We start from the raw sequence: 18696 nt of genomic DNA on the forward strand, positions 1-18696 counted from the left end.
CCCTCAGCCCCCTCTTCTCCAGGCTAACTGGAGGCCTTACACCTCTTTGAGCAGGTTTTAAAATTGAAACTTTTCAAGAACACCTATCAGAAAAGAACCACATCAGACAAACATGACATCATCTCTCTGTTCCAGACTTTATTCCTTGTAAAGCCATGGTAAAGTTTTCTGAACGTAAGAGCACAAAGGACTGCTCGGGGTTTATGCTTCAGCCTTGGCCTTTGCAGCAGTCTTGGCTGCGGTCTCTGCCCTGGGCTCAGCCGGGCCCTTGGCCGCCAGCTTGGCCTTGGCCTTTGCCTTCTTCTCCTCCTTAAGTTTGTGCTAAAAAAGACAAAACAAAAAAAGTCATCAGCATATAATCCGAAGTACCAAACCCAGCTGTGCCTCCGACCAGTTCCCGTGCTCGCTCACGTTTTGCGCGTGGCGCAGAATGGTGTTGCGTCGCATCGTTTTGGCGTAGGGGTTCAACTTGATCATGATTCTCAGATTCTTCAGCGGGTTCTTCTTCAGGACCCTACGGCGAATCTTCTTCCTGAAAAGAACAGAAACGAATTGTGAAGTGAGACTGTGCTACGAGTTCTGCTCAATCCTCCCCTGAAATCTGAGGAGCCGCGATTCCTAGTGTTTATACTCAGAAGCTAAAGGAATCCCACCCCTTTGCGACATCCCAGTGCAGGGACATTTCTGATCTCGCTACAGAGCCTCGCGCTTGGCCATTTCTAAAGAGACTGTACTTCGCATTTGTTAGGTAAAAATCATTACTTGGGAGCGCGCAGCGCCTTCTGGATTTCCTGGCTTCTCATGATTCTTCCGATGTCTGTATTGGTCATCTTATGCATCGGCAGGCTGCGGAACAAACGTTCACAGTGTGAGTTGGATGATAAGAACACACTAGTTCAAGGAAAATAAGCATTCAGGGAACAGTACTAGTACTGGCTTTCATCTTCCACCTCCGCACGGGAGAGCCTGTGACACTCCCGGCTCGCTCTCCCAAGCCTCTGTCGTGCCTCTCAGGTGCGGCCGCTGTTGGCTGCGCTTACTTGTAGTCGCTCTTCAGCGTCGCAGCTTTGCGCCAGGTGCCGTACAAGTCATCCAGCTTGCGGAAGGCGCTCTCCGTCCAAATGCAGAAACGCCCAACGTGGCCGCCGGGAGCAAGTCTGAGCAGGTTCAGCTTGTTCACGTCGAGAAGAGTAATTCCTGTAGAAAAACCAGACAAAACCAATCCCTTTCGCTTGGAATTACAATCGAGGAATGGAAGACTAAGAAACAAACAGATGAGAAAGTACACAGGAGCAGATGTGGGCTTGTTAGCTTTTACGTTAGAGTTACATACTCCATTCAGGAAAATACTGAATTTTAAAATAATCATCAGCCTTTTTCCAGCAACAAACTCGACAGCCTCATTATAACTGCTCCAAGCGCAGTTTATGGATGGTGACAGCCATAAAATTTGTCAAACATCCGCAACATCACCAAAACAGATCCTTAGAAATAACGTATTTAGCTACTTCAGCAAGTCAGAACTTCCACAAAATCATGTGTTTCAGAAACACGGACCAGTGAAGTGGAATCTCATCATTCTAGGCAGCCTCCCGACAAAAGAGTACGCAGGCTCCATGGTAAATTTACCTGGGATATTCCTGAAAGCTCTGATGATACCATTGTCCTCGTTGTAGATGATGCAGGGTCCCCTGCGCTGGATGCGACGGCGATTCCTCATTTTACCCTTTCCGGCCCGCATGCGCTGGGAGGCATAAACCTATACAAAACCGAAACTTGTGAATATTCAAAACAGCCCAAATACCATTAGTACGACACAATAAAACTGCCTTAGTCAGAACTTCACAATCATCACTGCTTGTCTGAAACACGGACCAGTGAGAAGTTCATCATTCTGAAGAGTCAATAAAAAACCCGAAAAAGCGATGAGCCCTGTGCAACACTGAAATGAAGACAACTAAATACAGAGGAAGGCAGAATGCTAAGAAATTCACTTCGCTTAAACTTTTTTTTACTGTTTCTTGTAGTTGTTACCAAGGGATTTCTACTGGCATCAAAACAAAACAGAACTATTTGGAATTCCTACTCTAACAGCAGAGTCGAATCACCTGGGTTTCGCTCTTAAGAACACACCTTATCAGCTCACCTTTTTGATGTCATTCCAAGCTTTAAGCTTCTTCAGAAGGAGAACAGCTTCCTTGGTCTTCTTGTAACCTTCCACTTTGTCCTCAACAACCAGAGGAAGTTCTGGGATCTCCTCAATGCGGTGGCCTAGCGAGGGTTTCACAAGATGCAAAGTTACTTGGCTGTACACATTTCTCAAGGTTATTGCCTCAGAAATGATACAAAACGATGAAATTAAATTCATGATCTAATATTCAGGCAAAGTAACTACAGTAGCGAAGTTTCAAGGGAGTCTCAGGGGTCTGCCTCAGACAGTACTTTCCGTACCTGAGTAAATATTAAGCAGATCTTTGGCTTCCGCAAACAGAAACCAAACCTAACTGCCATGCGATTCGGAAGTCCAATTTCAGTTTCCATAAGCCGCATGGACAAGATTGGTGTCAGCAACACACGCAAGAGCACCTCAGCATCTCCTAACTTCCACCACCACATAACCACAAAGCACCTTCCCGAGCTGTGGAATGGACTGCCTCCCAAGCTCTTTAAAAGGGGATTTAGTTAGCCACGATAAACATTTCGCATAATCACGTGGTAATAGATACTGCTCAGGCAACGTAAAACTGCAGGCAACCGTTTCCAGAGCCGGAATTCCCACCTTTGGACATGACCAGTGCTGGAAGAGCGGACGCTGCCAGCGCGGAACAGATGGCGTAACGCTTCTGAGTTATATTCACTCTACGGTGCCAGCGCCGCCAAATCTTGGTTGGGGCAAACATGCGGCCTCCACGACACATCTACGTGCCAGCAGTTAAGGACAACCTTTTTGAGGCTTCTTTTTCTAGTGTGACTCTTTCATGCTTGCTCAGTGTTAATTGTTCGTCAACCATCTGTACCAGTACGCTGACAGCAGGCAACTGTCACTGAGCACAGAGTAAGACGCAAATTACGACATCACAGCAAGACGGTATCCATCGCGGGATTCAAGATATCCACCACTTTTGCAGTGGAAAAGAAACCGTAATCAGTGAAAGCTTGTTTGTTAAAGCGAGTCTGAATTTGCATGCAGACGCTTCTAATCCCATTACAAATTTCTCAGGCTTGGCAGTGCAGATCTCTGTAGGCAGCCATTACCTCAAGATGTAGAGGATCCTATTTCACGTTTAGATACTTAAAAGTAATTTTTCTGCTTGATGGCTTCAGCCGTACGCCTGGCACAAGCAGCAGCTATTAAAGGATACATTTCCGAAGGCACCCTGGCCGGAGCGGTGAGTTCCGCCACCTCGTACTCGAGGAATACGAGCAACGGCTCTCCCAGTACCCCATGATTCAGCACTGGTCTGATGACCTGCAACAGAAAGACTAATTCAGATAGTAACAATACTGCAATTTTCATAAAGTCACTGACGGGCAGAATTCAGGACCGCAATCAGAACTTCCACTGTTATCATGTGTTTCAGAAACACGGACCAATGAAGTGGAATCTCATCATTTCAGCAAAACAAATCCTGATTGGGTGAATTAACTCTTACCACATTAAAGATCTGCTGAGGTCAGAATCAAGTACGTTAATGTACTGATTTCTAAGTGTGAGCCTCAGTTTGAAGGTCTCAACCGGCACTGCTGTTCCCCGCGGGTTAAAATGGTTATGTGAAACACCATCAGAAATGAACCTGAAAACGCATGTTCCTGGCATTAACTTCTTGGGGCGCGGCAGCTGTTTGCACCTACTGGCTTCTGACACAACTCTAACAAATGCCCATTTGCAGAGGTTTCTTCTTAGCAAATGCCTCAGCTAACTGCCTCGTGTGGTCAACGTGGAGCAGGGATCACAAAGCGTGGGCTTTCATCACCATTTTCTACCTGACACACTGTCATTTTGTGTTCTTCTTGCAAAACATGTAGATTCCCCTCAGGGACCAAGGCGCCACATTACTCTCAATAATACACATTTCAGGTAAGACCCCAGAGCACTCCAAGCCTTCTACAACACCTTGCTGTTCTCCATAATAATGATAAAAACCCCTGTATTTCATACAATTTAAAATCAGACTGTTAATAACCAGAGCAGTTGCCTTGCCTTCTATACAGAATCCCACTGAACAGCTCTTATTTAAATTCTGCATTTGTTTCAATCTTAGCCCACCTATGTTAAAGTAAAACGCTAACAGAAGTAGTTCCATCCATTCTGGGACAATCCATACCTGCAAGTTCACTGACAGCGTAGGGCTGCCTGTTGTTCTTGCGCAGATTGGTGTGAACGAAGTTCACGATGTCAGGGCGAATGGGAGCCTTGAACACAGCAGGCAAGGTGACATTTTTGCCTGATGCTTCTCCCTTCTCAGAGTAGACGGATATTAATGGTCGAGCACAAGCCTGAAAAAGAAAAAACTCTTCAGCACAAGTAAGGTAAATTGATAGTATTGGAATCTACCAAATATTGCTCAGAACGAAGGGGTCTTCAGTTCAACAGTGCCAGCACGCTGACAGCAGGCAACTGTCACTGAACACTGGATAAGACGCAAATTACATCATCATAGCAATAATTTTCACTTAAAATAGCACTCCGCAGCACTATCCACATTCAGAAAACTATACCCAAGGTTTGAAATTCAATAGATTAAGTCATCTGGGTAAAATTAATACAGATTTGGATGTCTGGGCTCTTCAGTAACACCTTCTAAACAACTTCCCATCTACTATTAAATAAAAATCTCCACAAAACCCACCTGTGTTTATTCAGTTCATTAAAGGCTTGTTATTGAGATTACATTTAGCAGTTGAAATGCTGTAACCAACTTCTCTAGTACAATCTAGGCTACAGGCAAACAAACTTAGTACCAGTGAATTTTTTGTAGCAGCCGGGGCCTCTGAACAATCCCTGGTGCCTCAAAATTTGAGAGGCGAAAAATGCATCTGCTAGCTGCACCAGCTTCCTTTCAAGAAAACTGATAATAGTTTGCTGAACAGCACTCTTTAGAAAAGTCTTCTAGCATTATACTGTATTTAATGTTAACTGAAGGAGCTCATGGCAATAATACATGCAAAGGATCTTTCTCGCCTTTCCCATCCACAATTCACTTCAGAGAAGTAATAGCAATGACGGTATGCGCTGTGTTTTTAATGCTGGCTACTAGCAGGGCACTGACTCCTGGAGTTAGTGCAGAGACTCCAGCACAAGCACGGAATAAACTTGGTCAGGTCGAAGGAATCAGATCACAATCCGAACTGTACCAGCAAATTGTTCATGTGCAACCTGGTTTCAGACCAAGGCCTCTTAAAGCCTGTTTCAGAGTAAAAAGGTTAAAAAAAAAATTTAATGCACGTTACAGAGAACGTTTACTCAGCGTGAGCTGAAAAGCTGCCGTCTGGCTTTGCTTTGGAGAAATACGTGAGAAAAATAAAAAAGCCCTGCCAGAAAGCGCCGCGGGGCCCATCTCCCGCAGTGCCCGAGGAAAGGGCGACTTCCAGCGGACCCAGCCGAGCTCCCGCCCGCCAGCCCCTCCTCAGCGGCCCCTCCTCAACAGCCCCCCATGGCAGCGCCCCGCGGCTCGGTCCGGCCCGGCCTCCCCACGCCGGCTCCACGCGGCCGGCCAAGGCTGACGGCTCCAAAATGGCGGCCGCCCCACGTCTCCGGCCCACCGGGCTCCCCGCCGCACGGCCCTGCCCGCCGTGCCAGGCTCCCGTCGGCCCCGACTCGACCCGACCCCCGCCCCCTACCCCAGCCCACCGGCTGCCCCCGACCACCGCAGCCCGCGCCTCACCATGGTGGCGCCGGCGGCGGAGCCCCTCTGCTCCCGCCCGTCTCCGCCGCAGCCCCGACCGGAAAAGGAAGAACGCTTCACTCCCCCTTCGCTATGAGCGATGTCCTGCCGCGCCCTGCCCGCTGCCGCACCGCCTGGACGGCTCCCGACCGGGAGTCTAACAGTACAATTCCCTGTAAAAATATTTCTCACGTATCTACGGCACGAGCCGCCGTGCCCGTGCCTCCCCCTCCGGGCGCCTCCGTCGCTCTCGGTCACCTCCCAAACCAGGGGACTCTTTTCTGGCGGAGGGATTCGGTGTGACGCATCATTCACGCTCACAGAAATTATAAAATTTTTAAGAGATCATCCTTTTTTTTTTCACGGATGGGCCTGAAAGGGGGATACACGTGACTAAAAATCCGCTCTTGGCGGGGGCGAAGAATAATTTTTTGACTTTTAGGCCCACCGCCCCGGATGTAGTGCCGGGGGGGCGGGCGAGGCGGGCGGTTCGGATGTGGCGGGCGGCGATGGCCGCGGAGCGGCGGCGGCGGGCGGCTGGGGAGCTGTACAGCCGCCTTCTCCGGTGGGTCCGGGGGCTGCCGAGCTGCACGGCCGCCCCTCCGGCGGTCCGGCCCGGTCCCGGCGGCTGCCTCGCCGCGGGGCTGAGGGGGGCGGCTGGGCTGGGGTGCTGCGGGGGGCCCCCCTTTGCGGGGAGGCTGCTGAGGCTCTGCTCGTAGACCCGCGCTGTTGTCATTTATGCAGTTACACTCACTGTTTAATGAGGAATACAGAGGAAAAAAAAAAAGCTTTGTGTACCTAAACATTTTCTTTTTCTCTCAGAATATATGAAGATGGAAAGGAAAGTATCCCTGAGTATCCCTATCTCTTTGAGGTAAATATATACGTGAAAATACAGCCACGTAACCGCAGTCTCTATGTTTAAAACATGCAGCCATTGATCAACAGCTGAGATGTGTGCGGAGTTACCGCGTAAAAAGGAAAGTTTACCTCAGTAATACCTCCTCAGATCTGCCTCTCCCTCAGGATGGAGGCGGGTACCCTGAGCGCCGCCCTCCCGGGCCGCCACCGGCCTTCGCCTCCCGGCTCCCTCCTGCCTTCCCCCTGATTTGTTGCACCTGTTAAAATTTTAACATTTTAAGCACTTTCTTAAAATGATCGTAAGGATCGAGTACATGCGAGAGGGTTACAAAGTGGAGGTCGTGTGAGGTGCAGTGTGTGGCTGCTGGCAGGAGAGGAAAGAGCTGGTGCTGTCTCAGCTCCCTGAGGTGGTATTTTCATGCAGATCCTCAAACTCGCAGCTTCTGATGGCATGTTTTTTTATCTGATTACTTTTATAGGGAATGGGATATATGTGTGAAAATGGCAATTGCTTCTAACAGCTTTTGGAACATGGGGATGGCTGGAAAATCTCTAATGCTGTTAAGTTGTATTAATCTTGGGATTTACACGAGTTTGATAATAGTTTGAAAATAAAACCAGGTGGTGATTTAAAGATACAGCAAAGTGGAAAACTGACTAGATGTGAAGAATCAAGCAATACTTCTCAGTGTGTATGGAAAAGCCTAAGTAAAGGTTGATATTCCTTCGTTCTTGAGAGCAAGCTTGAGTTACTTAATGTCTCCAAACAGTGTTTAAAGCTTTAATGAGACATTCAGAGAAGTGATCAGTTGATATTTAATGTCACTGTAAATGAGTATTCTCCATCTCAAGGATATCTAGTGGCTGCAGCCACTACTTGACAGCAATGATCCCTCATACCTCAGATTATCTGAAGCTTTGTTCATCGAACCATACTTAAGTTTCTCACAGAATCAGCCTGTTAGAGATGAAATATTCCATGCTGGTTAGTGGAAAGTTGTTGCATTTTCACAGATGATCTGATTCCACCTGTGGCATCTAATAACTCTGTTCTCCTGAAGTAAGAAAGCCTTAGATTAATGAATGGTTGCAATAGGATTGGAAAACAGTTTGCGGAATTAGTTAATTTTGCAATTTCTGGTATTAAAGAATTGCTGAAATGCAGCATTTATATGTAGTGTATTAAAAAGTTTGGTTTTTTTCAGACTGACGTAGAGATTTGTGTGATTGGTGGTAGTTGCAAAAGTCCCATTGAAAGATTTTGGAATGGAAACACTACGATCTATATTTTACAGAAAGCAGTAAGTGTGTACGTTAGTTGTTAATTTTTTAAATGTAATCTAGACTTGAATTCCCATCAAATATTTTCATGTACCTTGCATTTTTTGACTTAACCTGTGCATTTCTCTTAAAGCAACACAATGAAGAAAGCGACCCGGCGGAAGAATCACAAGCAGATGACGCGATTTATGCCTCTGAGCTTTTACCGAAGAAGGGTTCAGGACCGGCGGCTCTTTCTGTCAGAAGAGCAAAGTAAGTGTCAGAGGTCTGCCTCCCCTTTTGATGTAATTTTCTTCTGCAACTTTTGTTTCTCTTCCTAATATACAGAACTTGTATTATTTTCTATCCCCCAAAATTAAATTACTCACTAGTTTAGTGCGGAGACACAGCCATTTTTCATCCTCCAAAATGGTCTCCCCTGGCTAAAAGTATTCCTAACAAAGTAGCTGAAGTCAAAGTGCTGGAAGAGCACTTGTGAGCTGTCCTCTTAGGTTGATGGGCCTGTCTGGGTGTAGGTGAGCAAAGAAAGATTACTAGGACTTCAATGCTTGTTTCTGTAAGGCTTCTGTTAAAAAAAGGAAAAAAAAAAAGGAATAAAAATCTGATCAGGGTCTTTGGCTGTTACTAAAATACCAAGATGTGATACCAAAACATGGTGGCTGGTTTGCTTAAGTTGCTCATACTTTTAACATGCGTAAAATGTAAAACTGAATTATGATTTCAGAACCATTAAATTAAAATATGATTATAAAAATATTCTCAGTTATGATATCTTACCTCCTCCTTTGTGACGTCCTTGCTCTACCCATAAGATGAGATATGTAGTCCTGCATTCCTTTTGTAAAATGATTTGACGTCTGCTAAGGAAGCACGGTACATGGGAGTTAAGTTTTATGTGAGTGATAGATTTAGCTATACTTGCTGCCATCTTATGTTTTTTTCCCTGTTCGTATTTCTAGGCAGTTGATTTCCTTATATACAATGGTACAAAATCCCAACATGACCCACTTGAAGATAGGTGACCTGGTTGTGCTTCCTCCCCTCTGGATAAGGTGTGATGGTTCCGATCCTGAACATACTTGTTGGCTGGGGGCTGAGCCTCTCAAAGCTGGAAGCAAAATCACAGGAATCAATTTCTATATGGTTACATGTGACGGTAAGGTTATAATGTTACACACAGAATTAAATGAGGAAGGCTTAAAAACGTGGGAATATTAATGTAGTGATGCTGTCTTTGTCTTTTGTGTGACAAAGTTTCTTCGTTTTTAAACAAGTGGGAGAAAAAAGAGAGAGAGAAAACATGATTTTAACCCATGCCATGTGGGGTAAATAACTTTTTAATATACTAATGCAGCAGTGTCTGTGCAGGCCTACCTTCGCTCAGGGGCAGTAACTTAGCAAATTGAAATTGCTACCATTCAACTTCTTATCCAAGTAGTGACTCTTACTAAATATTTATATGTTAATACCAGCTCTTGTCTTGTTACCAGGACAAATGAAGGAATGCCTGCCTTCTGAAGGATGACGCGAGTTGTACTTGACCAAATGGAGCATCTGGGAATTAATTTTAAGTGCTGAATTTGAATTGTGTCAGATGTTTTTTTGATTCTCACTTTCCTTTCCTAGGTCCTACGGCTGATAAAACCTGCTTTGCGAACCTGGAGGAGCTCAAAACGGCGCATAAAATGAAACATCGTTCATCTGTTGTAGGTTTTTACAGTCTATCGTGTCTCCAATCTAAGTTTAAAAACTCTGGTTTTTGAATTTATGATACAGGTTTTGGGAAGCTTTATAGACTCTATTTAAAATCTCATCTTAGTATGATTCTACAGTGTAATAATCTCTTTTGACGTAACAGTTGAGCTCCCTATGTTGTCATGCATTTGGCTGATACTAGACCTATTTGTATGTGTGTGAAATGCTTTTAAAAACGTTTTGCACAGGTACAGAACAATGGATGTGGTGGCGGTTTTGTTGTTTTGATTTTTTTTTAATAATCTGTTCCTTCTAGGTGATGACAAAAGGATTTGCTCGGTATGAACTTATTAGAGCTGCTCCAATAGAGGACACAATTGCAGAATCTGAAAGCAATGTATATGTTGATATTACATGGAATACTGTAGAAAAGATTCTGGAGACACCCCCGCTAATTTCAGCTGCCACACTGGTAAGTCAAGAAGGAAAAAGCAAACAAACCTAAACTCTTCCCACGGCTTACATTGTGAGTCATGCAAAGGAGAGAAAATAAGAGACTCTTGACATTTGTGTTTATTATTCTTCATATAAGCAGCACAATGTGTTCATAATCTAAATTACGCAAATGTGCATTTCACTAATGAAAATTTTAGGACTCTTGATTTCTAAAGTTTAAAACTGACATAAACTTCTGGAACTTTCAGAACATTACGCTGGAGTCTGGGGACCCCAGAAGTCCTGTATATCAGCTATATAGAGAGCTGCAGTTTCTCCTTGTAAGTATGAGAAATTCCAATTTCAGATTTACAGGGAACAGTGATTTTACATGTCAATAATTTATTTAAAACTTCAGCGGGCATTTCAAGCTTTTAGTTTAGAATAAACTTTGAGTTCACTTTTAGGAGTCTTGACTACAAAGAGGACAAATCATGAACACGAAAGCCAGGAAATTCGAGAATTGTCTGAATTCATGGTTAGCTGTATGGTTCTTGGAGAAGCTACCTGCAGTTTTAAGAGTGACACATGCAGAACCTCCAACAAGATCTGATTTGTGTTATTTGGGTCTTGATGGTGTCTTTAGGCTTTGGCTGAAGGTTTGAAGACAGGCGTGACTGAGTGGCCTGAGCTGTTGGAGTCCGAGTCAGCTGTTGAACTGGTCCAGGAATTTCTGATGGGTAATTGATGCTTGTTTACGTGGGGAGAGGGGGGTGTCACATTTCACAGAAATAAAAGGAAATTCCATGTACAATATTTAACATATTGGAATCAGAGACGTTACTTTCTATGCTGTAACTACCTGCACATAGTTAACTAGGTTAGTCAGTACATCTCTGTCATTGTTCTTTGTCGTAATACCTTGTAAAAATTGTTTCTTTATAAAATGACACAATTGTGTTTAAAAAGCAGTTGAGGGAGTTCTGGATGCGTTTTTCACATTATGTGACATGCTAAGTGTCCCTTTGGTGGTGGAAAGCAATACTTTGATGATATCTTAAAATGAAGCATCCAAAATTACTGATTCCTTCTGAAAACTGTTGTGAACAATATGTGTCTGGCCAGAAGTTTAAGGTATTAGAAAGACAACTCTAAAAAGAGAATCAGATGTAGGGATGCACCTAACTTTTTTTAGTATGTAGATAAAACTTGGCAAAAACTCTGACAAATACGTGTGGAAGAAAAGCCGAGATGCTTATTAGATTCCTCCTTCATCCATGAAAGTTAGCAAGTTAATGCTTAGATAACAGAATGCAGTAAAGGTGTATGGGGAAAATTGTAGCTTATAATACAAAATACTAAGAAATTATATTTTCAGGCTATATGCTTATCCAGTAAAAACAATTTTGAAAGTGATAAATTTTTGTCCATTAGCCATCCAGTAAGTGAATTTGTTCATTATGGTGGGCCCAGGGATTTATACAAGTGGCTGGATGATTTTTTTTTTCCCATAGTGATGATATTTTTTTTTTCCTTTGCTAGATTTAAAGAAGAAACTGGATGGATATTGTATATCTGGAAACAGTAATGAAGCAGAGGTATATGCAATTTCCTACCAATTGCCCTGTCATCTTGTTTCCCTTATAACTGCGGTTATTTCAGATTTTGACTAAGCCTTGTAAGTTATTTATGTATATGTGTAAATACATAGACATGGAGATGTAAAGAAAGACAGATCTCCTCCTGTTTCTGCTGGGTAAAAATAATGGCGGAAGGTATTAGAGGCAAAATTAGGAATTCCACAGCTACCCTCTAACAGAAAGTCCACTGCAATTTTTACCTTCAGAAATCCTCCCTCTCTTTTAATTCTAAAACGTCTACCAGCATCCGTTAGCATATTTTATATAACGTAATGTTGGGAAGCTATTTTGAATTGCTTTTTTCCCTTCCTTTTTCACTACCAAAAGCTTGCAAATTGAACTGTGTTGTATCAACTGCAATTGCACTCCCTTGTTTTAACCACCCTCTGTCATCTCCTAAAGCTATCAGTCTCACGAGCTCCTAGTTTCTTTCAGGACCTCCGACCTTTGTGCCATTGTGTTCTATTGCTAATTTGCTTTTCTTGCCTAATTTAATGATTTTGGGCCAATTTAATGGTATCAGTTGGATATCTGTCCTATTTATCTGGAGGTTTATCATATTCCAAAGCAATGGACAAATTTAAATTATAAAAATGTCTTCAGTTATGTTAAGATTTTTTTCCCTTTCAGTCTACAAGAAAGGTTTGGGTCTCTCTCCTACGGAGAGGGAAGTTGCTTTTTGTTCATGAGCTAAAAATTTAATGATTTCTGTATTAGCTAAGGCAGAAATATTCAGGATCAGGAAACCAGGAACATTGTTCTGAGAATACACATATGGCCAAAGCCTCCTGGGACACTGCTAGGTATACATGCAGTTATTTCATTATCTAGGAGTTCAGTGTCGCGTAGGTTGTGTTCTGCATTAGTGCTTGCTGGACTGTATCCTTGCTATTTACCAACGCTCCGTCCATCCTGCCACTGGAAGGCGGAAAGGACCGTCTTGAGTGAAGCGGCTGGTTCTTAGCTGTTCCAGGCAGTCTGGTTGAGTTCTACTTGGCTGTGAGCAGAAGCCTTTCTGACAGTAGGCTTCAGTACCTGGTCCAAAGCTAGCAATGGTCCAGTGTGACAATTCTGAAAAGAATTAGTCTCACTTTTAAATAAAAATATGCTTCCAAATTACTCTGCAGTAGTAGTTTCTGTGCAGTAGTTTTTCCTGGAAAGGGGGGGAAATTGGCAGTGCACCCAATTTTGATGTCCGGAGGAAATTCGAATACATAAGGTCTTTGAATCCTAGGCAAACCTTTTTTCTTTTTTTCACTTAAGACAAACTCCCTCTTTCAGACAATCAAATGTGACACTGCTGCAGTGGACAGTTCAATAAAATCGATCTTCAGTGAGCGAGGAGACCTGGATTTTGCTGAACAATTATGGTGCAAAATGAGAAGTAAGTGTACTGAGGTATTTTACCTCAACTGTTATCCTTTAATCCTTCTGTCCTATCTACTACACTGTCTTGCTTTCTCAGTGAAGTGAATATAAATTTCTCTGAGTTTTAAGGACTGATCAGCTCTTCCAAAAATTGTTTTCAACAGGCTTTTTCTAAAAGAGCCAATTTTAGGTATGTAAGATGATATACTTTCTTACAACTTATAAAAGTAGACCAGCATCTAGCAGGAGGTACTATATTTAATTTTATTTGATTGTAAAAGGTACTAAACAATCGGCAGTACTCACTGCTCTAAAACTGAAAACTTTATAGATAAAAGCTTTTGTGTTTCTAGATCTGAAGGACAATTTTTAAGTTGCTAAAGCTGCACACAAACTATATAATTCTTGTAATAGCACTCACAGACCTTCAGTAAATGAATTTTTATTTATTTATTACTGATTTTTCAGATTGCTAATAAACTTGTTAAGCTGTTCCAGAGATTATAACACCTCCGTTCTGTCTGAGGGAAGGAGTACGTAACTTCTAAACCCCTTGCATTCCTATTAGTGCAACCACTGTCGTTTGAATCGACACAAGATAGCTAAAACGCACTGCGATGGCTGCAGTGTGTCCTGCTTAAGGGCAGCATCGGGTGCACAGCGTGTGGAGGTTTGTTCTCCCTTAGGGAAGCAGTTAGTTGGATTAATAGATACTAACAGTTCATATTCTAGATAGATGCTATTCAGTTCAATTTATAAAATGTGTTGAGCTGCAATGTGTATGGAGAGAATGTAGCCACGATGTGATATATGACAATCTGCTTCTGCCACGTGCTGATCTCTAACAGCCATGCAGTTCAGTAGTCTCTTTTACTCATCATTTCTTCAGAGTAACCCTTTTTAAAGTCATGAGATGACAAAATTAACAAAAAGCAGTGTGACCCCCCCATTTCATCTATCATTCTTGAAATGAGGGATTTAGTTCCTGCAAGTATGCGTTGGCCTGTTGTTATTGACTTAACAGCCAGAGTGCGAGCCTGGGTTGATAAATACAGTATTGCATCTTCTTTTCTTAAGGTGTCAATTCCTATCAAGAGTTGATAGAGTGTTTCACACTGATCATAAAATCCTTGGAACATGGTGAGATACAGCCATGGGTAAGTATTTGTGTTTCACAATAAATTTTATAATATCGAGTTCTTTGAAGTCAAATGTCACTTCACCGCTCCTCATTTCTGTATTGTATTGTTTTAAAATGACTTTCACACACCTTAGTTTGCCTTTCTTTCCATGGTCTTGTACTTCTGAACAATGTTTACGATGTTTTGTACACAGCTACATCGCAAGAAAACTTTTCTAATTTTTAGATTCATCAAGGGAGCAGCAGTTTGCTAAGCAAATTGATTCAACAGTCTTATCATGGAAAGATAGAGGTCGTTTCCCTCAGTGGCATCATTCCAATTCAAATGCTCTTGGAGATTGGTTTGGATAAGATGAAGAAAGATTATGTCAGTTTTTTCATAGGTAAGCCTGATATCTTTTAACGTGATTAGAAATTCCAGATAAAAGGTACTCCGTGCATGAAATAATGAAGTTTTTGGTAACCTTGATCTCACTTCTGTTCCCACCTGCTGAAGTGCTCTCTCCAGCCTCCTTAGTGATTGTACTTTTCAGTTGTATGTGGTTTCCATATTTTAAAAATTAATTTGTTTCAAATTAACTATAGCTTGCATAACCGTGTATTTATTTTTTGATTTGAAAAAATCTTTAGGTTGAACTTCAAGTAAAATGAATACCAGATTTATATAACTGTGGACTGTTGTTTTTCTTTTCTCTTTGCTGGAGATGAAAAAATAAGACCCTCATGCTCTTTCTGTCTTTTCCTTTATGGTCTACGTGGGTTAAAAGGAAATCAGGCAAGGGTATTTGTATGTAATAGCTGTGTTTGTACAGCCTGTGGTATTTAGAAAGATACTGTTGATTACTGTTATATATATTATACTGGAAAAAAAAGTAGAAAGATTATTGTCAAGTACACTTTTTCTTCAAAACCTTGTGGCTTTGTTTTCAGCATTACAGCTTGCTTTTTTTTTCCTGAATCTGTGGGAGGGGTGTTGTGTTTTGCCATTGTTGTTACCCACCTCCTTTTCCTTCATCTCTTCCTTTCTTAATTTCTTTTTTGCTTTGTCATCCTGTTTTCATCCTTTGTTTCATTTGCTGTTTTATTGTCACTGTTGGTAAACCTGTATGTCCCAAGGAGGGTGGCTGTCTCAAAGTCTGTGGCAGGTTTCTTCATTGTGCAGCCTTGGTGGTAAATAAAATAATCTCTCTGCTGCACACTTTACAGGTTTTTTTTCTTGTTTTGAAGGAGTAATCATGTCGATAAATAACATCGCAGTCCTACTGACTCTGTGCTTTGCTTTTGTAGAAGTCCCTCTTTGATTATCTGAATGTGGCTTATCTTTCATCTGACACTGTGTAGTAAATTCTAATTTTATTCCCCCCCCCGCCCTGTTCATTTTACAGGCCAGGAACTGGCAACATTAACCTTCTTGGTGAGTTGCTTTATGTATTTATTTTTATTCTGAAAGCAGTATAAAGTAGAGCACACTTTGCTGCTGGTGGGATGCGAGTCATGTCATTCCTATGAGCTGAGAAACTGAATTGCAAATCATGAGGACGGGACAGTACCCTGCAGAAACGTCATTATGCTGTTCCCTCATTCATATGTTATTTCCTAAGCGTCTGTTATGGGTCATTGTCAGGCAGGACAGTGAACCTCTCTTCGTACTTTGATAGCATGGAACTTTGTTCTGACTCTGCCAGGCTCTTCTTAACCTTTTGGCTTCTCAAAAGAAGCAGGAAAATTATTTTGGTGTATTGAGGGTGTGTTGTGTGTCTGTAGAAATTGAGTGTCCAGTTAAGAGCGGAAGCTGTTTGCTCTTCCAGGATTACTTCATCTCCACATCAGTAGATCTACAAGAACAAGTTCATCGTGTTCAAAAGCTTCACCATATGCTGGAAATAATGGTCAGCTGTATGGTCTTACTTCAGTTTAAACATGAGAACCTCTTCCCTTTGACACAGTAATTATTTTGTTTTTACTTCTTGCTCTTTAAATGACAGTAACAAGTAGATTCTCTTTGACAGTTGTAAATAAACTCTCTTCAAAAAAGAAAAGAGCTACCCTCCTTAATGTTGATGACTACGAGACTGCAGAAGTAGCAGTTGGATCTTCCTGTTAAATTTTGGTTTGTGGCTAAAATTGAAAAGCAAAGGAAATTTGTAAAATCTGAGAGCATAGTTAACTTTGCACGAGGTTTATGCAGCATTTCTCCAGAGTAACTAGTTGATTCCTGTTGTAGAATTTGCATGAAGTACTACAAGGAAAACCCTCTAAATGAGAAGCACGTGTTTCAACTGCCGATCAGACCAGCGCTTGTCAAGAAATTCTATCAAAAGTAAGAGAACCTTCGATCTTTGCAGCTTTCGCTGTTGGATGTGGCTGAATACCTGACTGAATTTTGACACTTCTTGATTATTCTGTCAGTGATCACCCAGAAATATGGAAGGTGGACATAAGTAGTGGGCATGGGCAGAGGGAGGTTAAAACAACGTGGCAAGTCAGTACTAATCTGCCGGTGGAACATATGACAACAAACAATACAGGTAAGGGGTATTTGTGGTGACGTGAAATAATGAAAGTTCGCATTTCAAATTCAGTTTTTACACTGGGTTCGGTGGATCTGAGCTACTTCTTACTTAAATCTTCAGCAAAAGCAAAACAATGTTTTATCTTTTCGTAAAAGGGTGAGATGGTGTTTATAGAATGCAGAAGATTTTCACCAAGTGGTGACTTTCTGCCTTCTTAACTTTGAGTTGTATTTTTGGAGTTAAAATGACAGCGTAGTTCCAAATATGACGATTGTTAAATATTCTGCACAATATCTTATGACTTACTTTTAAAACCTTTGCCAGTGTATCTGAGAATGGGCTTGAAGCAAAGTTTGCCTGTTATTGAATGCTGGCCTCTAGTCAGAGAAGCAAGCAGGTGCTAAGGAGGGAAGACGTGCCTTGCTGCAATCAAATGTGGAACAAGTGAAAAAGCATGAGAACAGGGAAGAATTAAGTGTATAGATTAATATAGAAATAATTTGCCTTTTTGAGGTGAGGTTTGATACGGGGGAATGCTTTGGTAAAGCTTTCCTGTCACGAAGTGCTCCTTTCAGTAAAACTGAAGTTTTGAAACCAGTCCTTGAAGCTCCTCCAGGAACTAATCTCCACCATTTCTCTTTCTAAGAGTAGTGTCTGATCGCATCTCTTTCTCTTGTCTGTGCAGGTCTCCTTTCCGATTCCACAGTTAATGGAAGCAGTGAAGAAAGAATGTATTTTATTACAATGGCGAAGTGCAGTCAGGTGCATTTCACATAAATGCGTGTTACTCTGCAGGCAGGTACTTGAAAGGTACAGTAAAGAGGCAAGTTCAGTAGTATCTGTGTCCCAACAGTATATTTAGAAACACTCTGTGATTGGAAGAACAGTGCATTGTACAGAGTTACTTGCTTTGGTGTGCTTGAAGTGTGACGTGCGCAGCCCGAGTTTGTCTGTACGCATCTTGTTTGTTTATAAAAGTGCAATTATGAACGTACAGTATAACTATTTTGAAAACATAGAAGATATTTTGTATATTTACAAACATTCAATAAAGTTCTGCACTTCGGGGTTTTAAATTTTAATTTTTATTGAATAAGAATGCAGTTGGACACTGTTCAAAGGGTGAATTATCTTAACAAAACAAGCAATATCGCCACATTTTCCTAGTGTCAGTGACGCTTCATCATCCAAATATATTTGGAAAGCTGTTCACCGACAGCATTGTGAACTCCTGACAGTTTGATTTTTCTTTGTCCCTGTGTTTATATTTTGGAGTATTCTTTGATATATTTCTCTCTCCTCTTCAAATTCACTTTTTCCCCTCATTGCAAAGTATATTATTTTAACAGTGTTGTCTTGTGTTCTTTTGCATAATCTTCTGAAGAACATGTTCAGTGTAATTGGCTGGGCATAATCATTTAAATGTGTCAGGATTAATTCCTGGCAGTTGATTAGATAGTGTATGTAACGTTTTGGTAGTGTAACTTTAAATGATTACATAGTGTAGTGTGTGCTGATTAGCTAATTTGAGACAGAAACATTTTGCATAAAAGGAACTATTAACTATTGATAAATAAGAATAAGGAAAACCCCAATATTCATGCTTTTTATAAATCTATAATGTCTGGTTTCTCCTCAGTATTTCTTATCCCTTTCTTAATATTTCATCTTAATAACTATCAATTTAATAGCTAAAGACTTTGAAGAGAAGCTAAGAACAAGGTCGTTTTTTGGATTTATGTACTGCTGCTCTGCAGTCAGTATGTGCACAGGCAGTGCTAAAACCGTAGTGCAAACTTGTTTGTTGCTTTGCTTTAGAGCACTCATTTCAAGCACAACGGAAGGATAAATACAGCCAGATGGCCACATTCTGGAAC

General features: G+C 41.8%; 2 protein-coding genes and 5 non-coding genes across 7 annotated transcripts; 1 reads left to right on the top strand and 6 right to left on the bottom strand.

The window, feature by feature from the left end:
- Positions 1-118: 118 nt before the first annotated feature.
- Positions 119-6134, bottom strand: RPL4 (ribosomal protein L4). The gene is made up of 10 exons (XM_075100768.1): positions 5886-6134; positions 4326-4497; positions 3363-3469; positions 2780-2918; positions 2147-2271; positions 1630-1759; positions 1041-1197; positions 763-846; positions 412-532; positions 119-321 (listed from the first exon to the last, which is right to left on the bottom strand). Exons 1-10 carry the CDS (start codon positions 5886-5888, stop codon positions 202-204), a joined length of 1158 nt encoding a protein of 385 aa, XP_074956869.1. The 5' UTR covers positions 5889-6134; the 3' UTR covers positions 119-201.
- On the bottom strand, positions 1514-1584 carry LOC142060611 (small nucleolar RNA SNORD18). The gene has a single exon (XR_012661830.1). It is a non-coding gene; the product is annotated as a small nucleolar RNA SNORD18 (small nucleolar RNA).
- LOC142060612 (small nucleolar RNA SNORD18) lies at positions 1831-1898 on the bottom strand. The gene has a single exon (XR_012661831.1). It is a non-coding gene; the product is annotated as a small nucleolar RNA SNORD18 (small nucleolar RNA).
- LOC142060613 (small nucleolar RNA SNORD16) lies at positions 2984-3083 on the bottom strand. The gene has a single exon (XR_012661832.1). It is a non-coding gene; the product is annotated as a small nucleolar RNA SNORD16 (small nucleolar RNA).
- LOC142060610 (small nucleolar RNA SNORD18) lies at positions 3547-3618 on the bottom strand. The gene has a single exon (XR_012661829.1). It is a non-coding gene; the product is annotated as a small nucleolar RNA SNORD18 (small nucleolar RNA).
- LOC142060614 (small nucleolar RNA SNORD16) lies at positions 4563-4663 on the bottom strand. Its single transcript, XR_012661833.1, has one exon. It is a non-coding gene; the product is annotated as a small nucleolar RNA SNORD16 (small nucleolar RNA).
- A 75-nt stretch (positions 6135-6209) lies between the features above and the next one.
- ZWILCH (zwilch kinetochore protein) lies at positions 6210-18170 on the top strand. Its single transcript, XM_075100764.1, has 18 exons — positions 6210-6450; positions 6708-6759; positions 7952-8047; positions 8161-8279; positions 8987-9183; positions 9654-9733; positions 10039-10194; positions 10427-10498; positions 10804-10897; positions 11700-11755; positions 13079-13181; positions 14243-14322; positions 14533-14689; positions 15692-15720; positions 16115-16251; positions 16531-16626; positions 16716-16834; positions 17505-18170. Exons 1-18 carry the CDS (start codon positions 6380-6382, stop codon positions 17594-17596), a joined length of 1806 nt encoding a protein of 601 aa, XP_074956865.1. The 5' UTR covers positions 6210-6379; the 3' UTR covers positions 17597-18170.
- Positions 18171-18696: the final 526 nt, after the last annotated feature.

The sequence above is a fragment of the Phalacrocorax aristotelis genome, chromosome 7, assembly GCF_949628215.1.
Source record: "Phalacrocorax aristotelis chromosome 7, bGulAri2.1, whole genome shotgun sequence".
NCBI lineage: Eukaryota > Metazoa > Chordata > Aves > Suliformes > Phalacrocoracidae > Phalacrocorax > Phalacrocorax aristotelis.